The 13755-nt window shown below is 42.0% G+C and overlaps 2 protein-coding genes across 8 annotated transcripts in view; both read right to left on the bottom strand.

The window, feature by feature from the left end:
- VANGL1 (VANGL planar cell polarity protein 1) overlaps positions 1–2535 on the bottom strand; it is a 62397-nt gene extending 59862 nt beyond the window's left edge. For 4 of the 5 annotated variants that reach the window (XM_083719208.1, XM_083719207.1, XM_083719199.1 and 1 more), the window contains exon 1: positions 2227–2534. The gene's annotated coding sequence lies outside the window, so the exon portion shown is untranslated. Of the gene's footprint in view, positions 1–2226 lie in introns of all 5 variants that reach the window. The other variant, XM_083719214.1, reaches the window with a different exon arrangement.
- A 294-nt stretch (positions 2536–2829) lies between these two features.
- The window catches only part of CHD1L (chromodomain helicase DNA binding protein 1 like), a 29164-nt gene continuing 18238 nt past the window's right edge, over positions 2830–13755 (bottom strand). For all 3 annotated transcript variants that reach the window (XM_083718637.1, XM_083718636.1, XM_083718635.1), the window contains 8 exons: positions 12828–12973; positions 12014–12177; positions 9647–9855; positions 7182–7280; positions 5720–5790; positions 5378–5492; positions 4458–4566; positions 2830–3352 (listed from right to left, as the gene is read on the bottom strand). In XM_083718637.1, the coding sequence (XP_083574763.1) occupies positions 3283–3352; positions 4458–4566; positions 5378–5492; positions 5720–5790; positions 7182–7280; positions 9647–9855; positions 12014–12177; positions 12828–12973 (983 nt within the window). In that variant the 3' untranslated portion in view covers positions 2830–3282. The remainder of the gene's footprint in view (positions 3353–4457; positions 4567–5377; positions 5493–5719; positions 5791–7181; positions 7281–9646; positions 9856–12013; positions 12178–12827; positions 12974–13755) is intronic.

Raw genomic sequence — 13755 nt, 5'->3', positions numbered from 1 at the left:
CCCTCAACTTCCCATTACACCACCACCCCCATTGTAAAAAGTTATAAAACGTGGATAAATATGGGATAATTAAAATAAAACATGTAATATTATCAGTCAAAACTTATCTGCTGGTTCTGCTGCATCAACATAGGCATGCCTTTAAAAGCATATATATTAAAGATTTCCTTGGTTTACAAAACAACGTGCATTCTCTCTTTTTTCAAGTTGCAGAGTCTTTTTTATATTTGATTTAAAAACATTATGTATAGAAGGTTATTGCTGTATACAGAATAAGGCTGGGGAAGAAGGGGGGAGAGGGGGTTGGGACAATAATACCCAAGTGTCTCTGTGGGGTCTTATGCCCATGTCACCTGGGAAGGTTCTCTTTCTATCTGTTTTATTATATTTTTCCTTGGTAGTAGTGAGAGAGGTTGGGGGGCAGGGTGTGGTTGGTTGTCTTTAGTTGGCTGCAGTGAGATTCGTTTGCATCTGTGTGTGGGAAAGGTTGAGTCACATTGATTCATGTGCCGTCAGTAGTTTCTTGTTATCTTCTTGGGCTGCGTATGTGATAGAGGGAAGCCTCCTCTTTCAAGGTGTGCCTGCTTCTGAAAGTAAATGATCTCAGCCAACAAATCACACTACACATTTGAAGGTGCCTCAGTTGTTCCAGAGGTTTTGTCATTCTGACATTATGAGTTTGGCTTTTGCCCACCGTAGGGGATGTCATGAGCCCAGCTGCCCAAGGCCGGATTGTGCTCGACAGGATGGGTTTCCCGGTGGGTTGGCTGCAGCTGGGCGAGGCCTGTACATCATGGCAGTTGGGGTGCATGGAGTTTCCGTAGGATGCAAGACTGTAGCTGCTCTGCAATTGTGCACACCTGCAAATAGTCCTGTCCCTGGCCACGCTCCATCTTTCAGGCCTCCCAGTTTCTCTCATGAAATTGGGGATGGGAGCAAAGGGGATGGGGCTGCTGGCCTTCAGGGTTTGCCAGTTTTCTGCCTTCTCCACCCCTCCGTTTCTTGTATGTGTGTCTCCCAAGTCTCCCCAGCTGTGAGTCTGTCTCCCTCAAGGCCCCGTTTGCTGTCTTTGTCCACCTTTGGGGAGGTGGTCTCCAGCTTCTTCCTCCTGCTGCATGCCTTCCCCCCTCCTTAGTTAGATGTTGACAAACTGAGGCCCAGGAGCCTAAGTCCCAGAAAAAATGTCTCTTTGCACACACCTCTTCCCTTTTATTTTCAATCAATCAATTTCCTTTATTCGACCGATAGTCAGAAATAAAACACAGAAATAAAACACAATACAGAATTATGAACTAAAACATCATAGGGGTACATGAATAAGGTAGGGCCACAGCACTAAACCTCTCACAGATAACCCATATCAAGGCATTCAATTGTACGTTTCCGACGCTTGAGTGCCAGGAAAAGGAATTTAGCCACTGACAAAGTTGTTTTCCTAGACGACTTATTTAGCAGATATGCTGTCTGCTTTCCTCTTTGTCGGGGACTAAGCTGGGGTAAGTATGGGGTTATAAGATACTGTCTTAAATCGTTGTAGAAGGGACAGCTTCCCTTTTATTTTAAGATTTCTTACCTACCCTTCACAAGAAGGTCCCAGGGTGGTGACAGCCATATAGCATGCAATTATAAAAAAATTGGTAATAGAAGCCCAGTTAGAAAGGGAACCCAGGGGTCATCTAGTCCAACCCTCTGCAATGCAGGTAACTGTTCCAGATGGAGAACAGTTTAAACTTCAGCAAAAGGAGATGAGTGTGACAAAAATGTCAGGGTTAAAAAATATGAAATCTTCATCAGTAAATAATACAATAATAATTTATTTATACCCTGCCCGTCTGGCTGGGTTTCCCCAGCCACTCTGGCGGCTTCCAGCATAATATTAAAATACAATAGTCTGTTAAACATTAAAAGCTTCCCTAAACAGGGCTGCCTTCAGATGTCTTCTAAAAGTCTGGTAGTTGTTTTTCTCTTTGACATCTGGTGGGAGGGCGTTCCACAGGACGGGTGCCACTACCCAGAAGACCCTCCATTCCCCACACTTCTGATGGTGGGTGGAACTAACACAAGAGGCTGCCCCCATGCAAATATTAACTCCTGAAAAGGTTGGTAGGAATGGAGGCAGCCTTTCAGATCATTGGCAGCATCCTGGGCAAGTTATTTCATTTTTCTAAATATCCTATCATTCTCCACCCCCCAGGCTCTGAGCAGCCCAAGTGTTTCAGGACATACCTTCCATCTGGCTTCCTTGGATCAAAGGTTTACTGAAGGCTGGTGGCTTTCTCAATGGTCTGAGGCTTATTTTACATATATATTCAGGCTGAACGGAAATGGAGGGGTTCCCAACATTAACACTCCACCAGAGAGCCCATTAGGGTTCTAGGGGCATCACCCAAACCGCCAGTGTTTGGTTCTCACAGAGGGCAAGTTAGGCCTTATTGTCTTTTCCAGCACCAGTCCCAGAACTGCCTGATTTTCTCCCTCAAGCATGCAGACACTTTGATGGCACCACCTCCAGCCAGGGTCAAAGTTGTGTCTTTTTCTGCTCCTTTTCCTAAAGCATCCTTAGTGAATTAGTTTCCATAGCAACATTTTGGGCTAAGCTTATACTCTCCTGGCAACGGTTGGCACAGAGAATATTAACTTAACTGGGCTGATTGACTTCATCAGCAGTTTGCAAATATGACAGCCCTTGCAAGATCTACACAACATTTTCAGTGGACCTAAGAAGACAGCTTTTAATTTGGTATCTTTGCCCACCTTGTCAATCACAAAGCTTTATGTTCTTCCAAGTAGCAGAACCCATTTCACTTAAAAGATTAGACAATTCAGTCATATTTTACAAAAGTGGTTTATTTTAAAAACACAGCTGTTCTCAAATGTTTTGAAAAAATAAAGTTTTTTTTAAAAAGTACTTCACTGGGAGATGGAAGCCCAAGTCACACTGCTATAGTGCTGCTCTTGTCCGCTGTGTTGCTCCAACTGTACTCAGCGTCAACAAGTCTTATCCAAGCCCAAATACTCAAGCCAGTTTTAGGAGGCTTGTTTGTGGTGAAGTGCAAAAGTACAGCTTCTGTTCTAAAAACCTGGATGCATGATGGAACTCTGTCTTAATTTCTGGTGTGCATCACTGATATAGAGAGACAGATTTCTAAACATGCTTCTTGTGTGCCTGCTTAAATAAACAATTATAAAGAAAGTCAACATGAATCTTGACTGGCTGCAGAAAGAGCAGGAAGCAGCGCTGTGAACTGTGAGTGGTTATTTCTCATTGATTTTTGAACACTTTTATGGTTGCAGCGATGATGCTGATGTGGATGCTTGTGAAGATGATGCCTTGTTTCTAGGAAAGTAGTATCTAAAGAGAATAGTTAAGGAGTTCTCAGCAAATACCTACAACTATTATTACCTTTAGTCAGGAAGTAAAATATTTACGTACTTATGCACGGAGCTCGTGCTGGAGCTGCTTACATAAGATTGCAGATTTTAATGCAATCTGTGTACACTTACAGTGGTACCTTGGTTCTCAAACTTAATCCGTTCCAGAAATCCGTTTCAAACCACAGTGTTCCAAAACCAAGGCGTGCTTTCCCATAGAAAAGAATGCAAAATGGATTAATCCATTCCAGAGTTTTAAAAATAACCCCTAAAACTCAATTTAACATGAATTTTACTATCTAACGAGACCACTGATCCATAAAATGAAAGCAATAAACAATGTACTGCAGTCACACAATTAATCAATCAGTACCTGAACTGGGTTCCACGTAGGCACAAAAACAAAAAAGAGCTGCAAAAACAAAAAGGCAAAATAAATAGCAAAAACAGACAGACCTCAGTGTAACACTCAAAATGGAAACATGGCACTCAGAAGTGTGGCACTCAAATTGGAAGTGTAACACTCAAAACAGCGCACGTTTAGCTTCCCAAAAAAAGTTCACAAACCAGAACACTTCCTTCTGAGTTTGCAGTGTTTGGGTTCCAAGTTGTTTGAGTACCAAGGTGTTTGAGAACCAAGGCACCACTGTACTTGGGAATAAACACCACTCAAAATGATAGTACTGTACTCATATCTGAGTAAATATGTGTAGGATTGAGCTGCAATAACATTTCCCTCAAAGACACAAAAATGTAATGCTGTAGTCTTCCAGAATTGCAGGACAAACTGCAACTTATCTGCCTTTTGTATTAAGAAACCTGTGAAAGGAGGTTGGGGAGAGAGCAGAGATTTTCTGTTCCACCACTACCTCGTGGCCTCACTAAAAACCAATGCATGACCTCCAAAATTGTTGGGAAAGTGGTAAGGCCTGTTACTCATCAAGCAGTGCTAGTCTGGTGCTTTAACATTTGGAAGGTCCCAATTTGCTGTGTAAAACAGATGCAATTAATTTCCAACCTCTACATTCTGGCTTTTACAGATATGGCAGACTGAGAACTGCAAGATGTGCACTTCAGAAGGATACACAAATGTGGGGATGCTTTTTGTTGTCAAGTACTTCCGGATAAGACGCTCTGTCCCATACCAATTAAAACCTTTGGTTGAGTATCCAATGCGGGGCAGGTGGACACTTGCTGAGAGAAAGAAACGAAAATGCTGTCTGAGTTGTAGCTCACATGAAAACAAAGGATATGTAACTAGGTAGTTAATATTGCAAAGGAAATTCTTGTCAAGGGGCCAAAAAGGTTAAGGATAGGTAACTGGAAGCCAGGGGTGCAACCTGGCCCTAAACATTAGCCACAAATCCCAAGGACCTTCTCCTACCTGTTCCAGAGGCAAAGAGTTATTTAACCCCCTTTGATCCTGTGTGAAGAGCAGCAGAGTCTTTGGCACAGTTCGTTTTATTTATACTCCGCCTATCTCTCAGCACAGGACCCAAGGCAGCTTACTGAATAATTTTTTAAAAAATGCAACTAAAACCACTCCATCCAAATAAATATTTAAACACAATTACGTAAGTTACCCTATTAAAGACAGCATTGAGAACACATAGGCACATGGGGGAAAGATATGCAAAGGGAATAAACTAGGAGTGTCAGGGACACCGTAACCTCTTTAGTGAGAGGTTAAATTATCAGTTTAGTTGTTTTGGCTTCTGGTGGTGATAGTGAGAATTCCAAGCTTTTATCAGCAGCGAGGGAACTAATATTGCCCCAAGCTGCAGGTGCACTGCAGAAAACGTGGGAAGCTTTCGATTCCAAACAGTTGACATTATTCACCACAGGTGGGGTTTCTGTTGACATGGAGTCCTCCAAGAGAATAACTCCATAATGGCAGGAATTCTAGAGGATCAGAATGTCCCAGCCATCCCTTTCAACTTGTTTAAACGGGACTTCAGGCACTAACCTCAACAACTGGCACACTTGCTGTCACAGGCACACTTACCATCTCTATCTTTGGCCGCAATATAAATTTTCTTTAATCCCCTTTCCAAAGCAGGGAGATTAATTCCAGACAAGTTGTTCGAACGGTCTCGGTGCTGTGCTACAATAAGGGCCAGCTAGGAAGAAATCATATATGATGTGATCAGATAAACAGAAAATTAAGTGCATGGCTTATAGGCAAGAAACACTCCCACTCTTTTCCCCACCTTTTTTTTTTTGTGCAAATACACTTATACCTCTGGAATAAGTATGAAACAATTCTGATACTCTAGCTTTTATGTTAGGAACAAGATTTGGAATGACTAAAACGAAAGAAATGCAAACCATCTGTTTGTATAGTTACCAAGTCATGTCCTTTGTTTCTGGATTCCTTATCATCGATGGGGAATAAAAGAGTTCCTCCCAATGTCAAGTCTACAAAAATAATTAAGAACAACGGGAAAAAACACTGAATTCTGTGGAACACTGAGGGGAAAATGCACTCAGGATGAATTTCTGAAAGTCAGATTGGCTGTATTGCTCTCTCTCTCATATACTTAGCATAATGCTGATTTTTCATAGATGGTGAACATAGTAGACAAAACAGAATTTAATTAATTAATTAGAGTATGATATTTTCTAGCTCCTTAACTGGGCTTTCCTGTCTCCTCTGTAGATTATTCCAGATTGTTTCCATCAAGTTGCCAGGAGAAAACAATAGAGAAGGAGATTTCTAAATTATGACTGCAACAGTTGTATGTTCCATCAGTCAGCTGGCAGTGCTTTCAATGTCAGCATTCATTGGATTATAGGTTACCAACTGTTGACAGGTGTGCTGAGATGTCACACTGCAGGGATGTGGGGATATGAATAATGGGATTAATAATGGGATTAACCCACATTATCTCAGTATTCGTTAATCTTGTAAAGTAGGTCAGTATTATTATTCCAAATTTGGGGAGCCAAGTATGAGAAAAAGAGAAAGATTTGTTTAAGGCCACATGGTGAGCTTATCGCTAAAATGAGATCTGAGCGAAGAATCCAGTTTATACTCTTAGCTGATTCAGGGATATTTATTTATTTATCTATTCATTCATTCATTCCCTGCCTTTTCCCTGATAGAGATTTAAGGCAGCTTACAGATAAAATAAGGACAGCTAAAACACGGAAAAACCCCACAATCATTAAAAAACAAACATTAATAGACATTAAACATTAATAGAATATATGATCTATGAAAAACATACAGACAATCATAGCAAAAACAGCATGGCATCAGCCCCATCAAGAAACTGACTATTTTGGGAGTAGTCAGCTCCCAAATTCCTGTTGGAACAAGAAGGTATTCACCTGCTGGCAGAAGGACAACAAGGAGGGAAGCAGTCTAACTACTCTAGGGAGGGAATACCAAAGTCTGGAAGCAGCCACTAAGAAGGTCCGATCTATGTAGCATAACGGATAAATTTACGCACCAAAGTGCATTCACTCGTAAGTTTACTTACACCTGGCAAGTAAGAGACTGGAAGTGAACACATGAAGCAACTGTCATCCAATAAATCTTAGCACAGGCTTCTCTTACAGCTTTACTCTGCCCTAGAAGGGATGGTAGCTCTTTCCTCACAGACAATAATGAACAAGAAAGTAAAAGGAACAATTTCCTGTCCATTCCAAACAGTTTAATCTAAGGCAGAGAAAATCAGAATATACTTTCCAAATGAGGCGTCTTAAATGCTTACACTATAAATGAGGTCATTTGATTAAAAATAACAGTTTAAAAAGGAGGAATCCCCTAAAACTACAGCAGCTTTTACCTATCTCTTGCTTACCTTTCATCTTTCCTGCCAGCTCATATATTTTCCGTGGCTGGTCAGAGCGATTCCCCAGAGCTGTGAACAAGCCTCCTCTTCCCCAACGGCCCGAGTCATCTGAAGCAAAGAGATGATACTATTTTAAAGGGAGGGAAAAGGTCCATGAAACTGAAGTTCATATAGATCAGCTTCCAATGGTTCGTAGGAGATCCATTCTTAGAATGGAACAACTAACATGGCAAAGTCTGAGAGCACTTCCACTCTGGCCTTCTAAGGCAAGTGCAAGCTCTTCTGATATTAATCTGCTTTTGGAGATTGCCTTGGCAAATGTAAATGCATTAATCCTGTATGGCTTAGTGACAGTAAAGAGTTATGGATCTGTAGCTGCATTATAAACCTCTTCAATGGGTGCTTTAATGTGGAAGAGTGATCTAAACCCTAATGGAAGAATGGCGACACTCCCCCAGACAAGTTCTAATCAACAGCAATAAAACATCTCCTGTAATGTACTTGCTACCGACTAACAGATTTTTAGCAACTCAGGCCATAAGTGACCAGCAATTGCTTAAAGACGTGTGCTATGCATTTAGACCATGGATAAAGAACCAGTATCCCTCCAGATGTTGTTGGATCCACCTCCCATCAGCCAAAAGAAGGGTGGCTAAGGGTCAGAGACAATGGGAACTGTGATCCAGCACACCTGGAAGACCCTGTGCTCCGCATCCTTGATTTAGACTGTGCCACCTGAACTGTTTCTGGAGGTGACTAATACAGCAAAAATGTATTTTGGAGGGAAAAATCCAGGGCAGCCTGGGTGTGCTATATGATGCTAAATGAAACATACTCACTTACAGGCCACCTTGTTTTAAGAAAAGGTACTTTATAGTGGCAGAACAAGATGTACAAATCCCAGGCTGGGAATCAGAGGGCTTCATATCCTACAAGTATTTCTCTTAAATGATTTACAGAGTTGTGTACAGAGTGCAAATAGTCAACTGATTAGAAATTTGTTGGCCAAGGCTAAATTGTTGTTAGCAACGGTCAAAAAGATGTTTTTAAAAGAGGTGGCAGAGAGGTGCAGAGAAGTTTGATGGTACATGACTGTGAATGAATTAAGCGCTCCTCTCATATTTCATGCTGGAAGACTTAATGCCAAACTAATGTCTTCAAAGACTGAGTGAAGTTCTTGGCATTCTGGAACAGACAGTTTTCACAAGAAAACTTACGGACACCAGTTCTCTCCTTAACTATTTGACTTTTACTCATCATTTGACATTCGATTATACGAGCAAGTATATTATTTTCATGCTTTGTGCAGCCAATTGAGTTTAATGACCTCTCTATATACCAGCCTTGCTTTAAACTGCTTGGCTTGTTGCTGTAAGTGACAAGGAATTTCACCCTGGCAAGTGAATGGCCTGCCAGAAGAGAGGAAGAGTCTTCTGCAGTTCTGTGTTGCAGAAACCAAACAGGTTGCTGGCAGAGGTATGGAGCGCTTCATCCCTTCTTTACCAATTCACTGCATTTCTATATTAAATGAGCAGGGGACAAAGTTCCCTGCTGCATGACAAAACCAAGAGGACCATGGCAGAGAGAAATAACACTCCTTCTACCATCAGGCTGCTGTGCTCTTGCTAAAGGAAAGAGCACTCCAGAAATTCCACATCAGACTGAATTTCTATCTCCTGTGCCTTTCATGCATCCTAGAATCTGCAGAGACTCAATACCAGACCAGGACACTAGGGCCATATTCACATCATACATTTAAGCACTATGATATCATAGCCATGACTTCCCTCAAAGAATTATAGGAAGTGCAGGGAGTTATTAGGAGATCCTTAGTCCCTCTCACAGACCTACAGTTCCAGGGTGGTGTAGCAGTCAATCCCTCCTCACGGGGGACTCTGGGAACTGTAGCTCTGGGAGTGGAATAGGGGTCTCCTCTCAGCAGGGACGCAGGTGGTGCTGTGGTCTAAAGCACTGAACCTGGGGCTTGCCTATCAGAAGGTGGGCAGTTCAAAGGTGAGCTCCTGTTGCTCGGTCCCAGCTCCTGCCCACCTAGCAGTTCGAAAGCACGTCAAAGTGCAAGTAGATAAATAGGTACTGCTCTGGTGGAAAGGTAAACGGCGGTTCCATGTGCTGCTCTGGCTTCACCAGAAGTGGCTTAGTCATGCTGGCCACATGACCCAGAAAAACTGTCTGCGGACAATGCCAGCTCCCTCGGCCAGTAAAGCAAGATGAGCACCGCAACCCCAGAGTCTTTCGCAACTTAACTGACAGGGGTCTTTTACCTTTACCTTTTTAACAACTCTCAGCACCCTTAATACCCTACAGCTCCAAGCCACGACTGTTTAAAGCAGTATCATAGAGCTTTAAATGTGCAGTGTGAATGTGACCTAAGAGGAGGCTATGGGTGCTCAGAAATCCAACTAATCTGGTGAATAAAAAACGAGGTCTCTTCTAGCAAAGTCTGCTCCACCTACCTACACAATGCACAATGATGGCATCCTCTTCTCCTGCAGAGGGGTGGGTAACATCACCTATAACATACTTGATGGAGCTCAGGTCAGGGTCTGCGTACTCCAAATCCGCACCCATCGCACTTTCTAAATCTCTTTCCATCTCCTCTTCGCTGCTCTCGTCTGACTTCAGACTGTAAGACCTGTAGTGATTTGCTTCCCACCAGGCCATCCTGAATTTAAAAAGAAGAAGAAGAAGCATGCATCAGGTTGTTAAGAGAGGCTTCCCATGTTTTGTATTAGCAATACACCACCTATTTTACTGTAAACTCAATAATAATAATAATAATAATAATAATAATAAAAAACATAAATGGTCAACTGAGTTCCAGCCTTCTGATCAAGGCACAGCCCAGGGATAATATATGGAGGAGAGGTTTATCAGTGGCTTCTGGCCATGATGTCTTTGCTCTGCTTCCTCAGTTGCAGGCAACAATGCTTCCAAATACAGTGGTACCTTGGTTTCAGAACAGCTTAGTTTATGAACAACTTGGATTAAGAATGCTGCAAACCCAGAAGTAGGTGTTTTGGTTTGTGAACTTTGCCTTGGAAGCAGAACATGTTTCACTTCCTGTTGAGTGTGTTCTATTTGTAAATTGAGTCCCCCGCTGCTATGGGAAAGCACGCCTTGGTTTAAGAATGCTTTGGTTTAAGAACCGACTTCCGGAATGGATTAAGTTCATAAACCAAGGTACCATGGGAGGGGAGAGGGCTCTGGTGCTCATCTTCTGCTCACTGGTTTCCCATATGCATCTGGTTGGCCACTGTGAGAACAGGATGCTGGAAACAAGTAATAAATGTTGGAAATGTAAAGAAAAGGAAGGAACTTTTTATCATATGTGATGGGAATGGAAAAAAGTGAAAAACATCTGGGAAATGACATATAATGAGATGAAAAAATGTTGAAATATACATTTATTAAAAAAACCAGAAGCATTTTTACTTGGCATTGTAGGGGATGATATTAATAGACAGGATTGTAAGTTGTTTTTATATGCAATGGCGGCAGCAAGAATATTATTGGCACAAAAATGGAAGCAAGAAGAATTACCGACGAAAGAAGAATGGCAAATAAAATTAATGGACCATGAAGAATTAGATAAATTAACAGGAAGGATTCAAAACCTGTGGGATCAGAGATTCTTAGAAGACTGGAATAAATATTTGAAAAGCAACAGTAATAAACAGATTATGTTAGTAGGATTGCAGGAAGTTCTGTAAGGAGGACTATTTGAAACATTGCAAGAAAGACAATTAAAAGTAATAGAGAAATTAAGAAATGCAGGACAAGTGATAGAGAACGGAAAATCTTCAGAAGTTGTTGACGGAAGTCTAAAATATTGTATAAGATAAGAAGTTATGTTAAATGATTGTTAGAAATGATATGTTTAAAAAACCCAATAAAAATGTATATATATATATATATCTATAAAAAGAGAGCAGGATGCTGGAATAGATAGGCCACTATGTTCTTATGAGGCCTGGGGCCTGCTGGCAGTCTTCTCGGAGTCAGGCTATTTGAGAAGGCAGCCCAAAGTGACACAACTGAAGGCTAAACATTTTCATGCGTCAACAGATACCGCAATTTGAAAATAACATTGAACTGGGAACTTGCTAACTTTTATCAGTAAGTCTTAAAATTTGAACAGAAGTGCCAGAGCGTTTTTGACATTTGTCAGGAAATATCACAGCCAAATGCCTTCAGTAAATATTCAGAATGTCATTCTTATTTCCATCATGTTACAGTGCTGAAAAGAAAACAACCTAGACCAAATGAAATTTTTCAACACACATATGCTTTTTTCTGGCTCCTCAAAGCAGCTTGTCTCAAAGTTAAGCCACATTCTGAGTAACAGCAAAGAGGTTAGAAAGAAATACTATTTTCTGGCTTCACAAAACGGAAGGGAAAATGGCAGATAGTGTTAAAGAAAGAAAAATTGTGCAGCTCCACAGCAGTCAATGGATCAACAGCCCGTTTTAGAGTTGAAACTCATTCAGATGCTTTTTCTGTATTTTTCACAACCTAAGACGTCATAGCCTATGGATACACCTACAAAAATAATATAAATATCAATGACGTTTTACAGCTGAAATAAATCTTCCTCATTACACACAGTCTGTATCTGCACTGGCTTTGAATTTGCTTTTTCTATGAGATCTGTCCCCCCACCCCCGCACCTAAATTGTTAAATTGCTTTGAGATTATTTATAGGAAGCAATTCGTACATGGAATTGAATAAAAAATAAAACTGCAGTAGCAAGTAGTACTGTGAAGCATCTTGACTGTTGGTGCTGCTGCTGTGAGATCACTGCCAACAGAGACAACCTTACTTCTTCTGGTGCTCAGCTTCCGCCTTCTTCTGCTTCTTCTCTTCCCTGAGCCTGGCCCTCTCTGCTGCTGCCTCCTGCCGCTTCCTCTGCTGAGCCGCCAGTTCTTCTGGGCTCAATTTACGCCGCTTCTTGCTGGGTTCCGGCTGAATGCCCGTGACAAGAACCTGGAAAAGGAAAATATATTCATGGGCTGCAACAGCTTTTTCCATCTCAAGCTACTTTCCATCTCAAGCTACTTTCATGTCCTCCTGCATCCACTATAGGAAGGCACCCTTTAGTCAGTTTTCCAGGGACTCTCGACCAGCGTGACCAAGCCGGTTTCAGTGCCCCAATTGGTCCTGAAGCCAGACTGAAATATGAATTCAGATAATCGGTGGCACTGTGGTCTAAACCACTGAGCCTCTTGGGCTTGCCGATTGGAAGGTTGGCAGTTCGAATCCCCGCAATCGAGTGAGCTCCCATTGCTCTGTCCCAGCTCCTGCCAACCTAGCAGTTCGAAAGCACACCAGTGCAAGTAGATAAATAGGTACTACTGTGGCGGGAAGGTGAACGGCGTTTCCATGCACTCTGGTTTCCGTCGTGGTGTTCCATTATGCCAGAAGCGGTTTAGTCATGCTGCCCACATGACCTGAAAAGCTGTCTGTGGACAAGCGCTGGCTCCCTCAGCCTGAAAGTGAGATGAGCGCTTCAACCCCATAGTTGCCTCTGACTGGACTTAACTGTCCAGGGGTCCTTTACCTTTTTTTTTACCTTCTCCTCCAAGCATGCCTAAAGCTTGATTGCCACCCACCCAAAGTGTTCACAGTGTCCTTACATTTGCTTTATTTCGGAGAGCTCTTCCTTCCTGACCTCCATCTTCAAGAAGACATTTCTGAAGACCCAGCAGAAGATCGAAGGCCTTCTGGTCTTCGTGGCTAGGTTCCTTTGAGTAGTCTTTGCCTTCATATAGGTACATGTGGCCTTAAAACAGCAAGCATCTCAAAATGAGCCACCAACATCACAGCAGGTTTTTTTGTTTTAAGACAAGATTGAGCATCGCAATGCTCTTTTTAAAAAGTTGCCTCCTTTGTTTAGTGTGCTCTGACAGTTCCAACAATACAGTCATACCTCGAGTTGAATGTTCGACTTGCGTTCTGCGGCAACCTGGAAGTAACGGAGCGCGTTACTTCCGGGTTTCGCCGCTCGCCCAGACGCTCAAAATGACCTCATGTGCATGCGCGGAAGTGGCGAAATGCGACCTGCACATGCGCAGACAAGCCGTTGCGTCTTACGTTCCATTCGGGATGCGAACGGGGCTCCGGAATAGATCCCATTCGCATCCCGAGGTACCACTGTACCTGGCTATAGAATTCCCACCCATGCCCTTACAAGAAAGTGTGGATTAGCAATGATCGATTTATAAAAAATTGCATTAGAGGAACTTAAGTGAACGGTTTTGGATAAAATACAAAATCAAATTACAAAGTAACTGTCTTTCTGTTCAATAGTTCCACTCAGAAAGGAAACTGCTGGGAAATTCTGGACAAAAGGGTCAATGAGTTAAGTCTACGGTTGTTGTTTCCTGCAGTAGGGATATTTTAGCTGATATCTTCTATTTTACCAATTAATAAATCCAAGGAATTCTAATTAAGCAAATGAAGACTAGGACTCCGATACCCAGCATCTCCTCTAAACCTTATTTTTCAATTAACTATGGTTGCGTATTCTCACATCTGCCTAGTTTGCATTGGGATGTCATAGGC

This window comes from Podarcis gaigeae, assembly GCF_964106915.1.
Source record: "Podarcis gaigeae genome assembly, chromosome: 17".
Taxonomy (NCBI): Eukaryota; Metazoa; Chordata; class Lepidosauria; order Squamata; family Lacertidae; genus Podarcis; species Podarcis gaigeae.
Note: the sequence above shows the minus strand (reverse complement) of the source record. Positions and strands in the feature narration are given on the sequence as shown.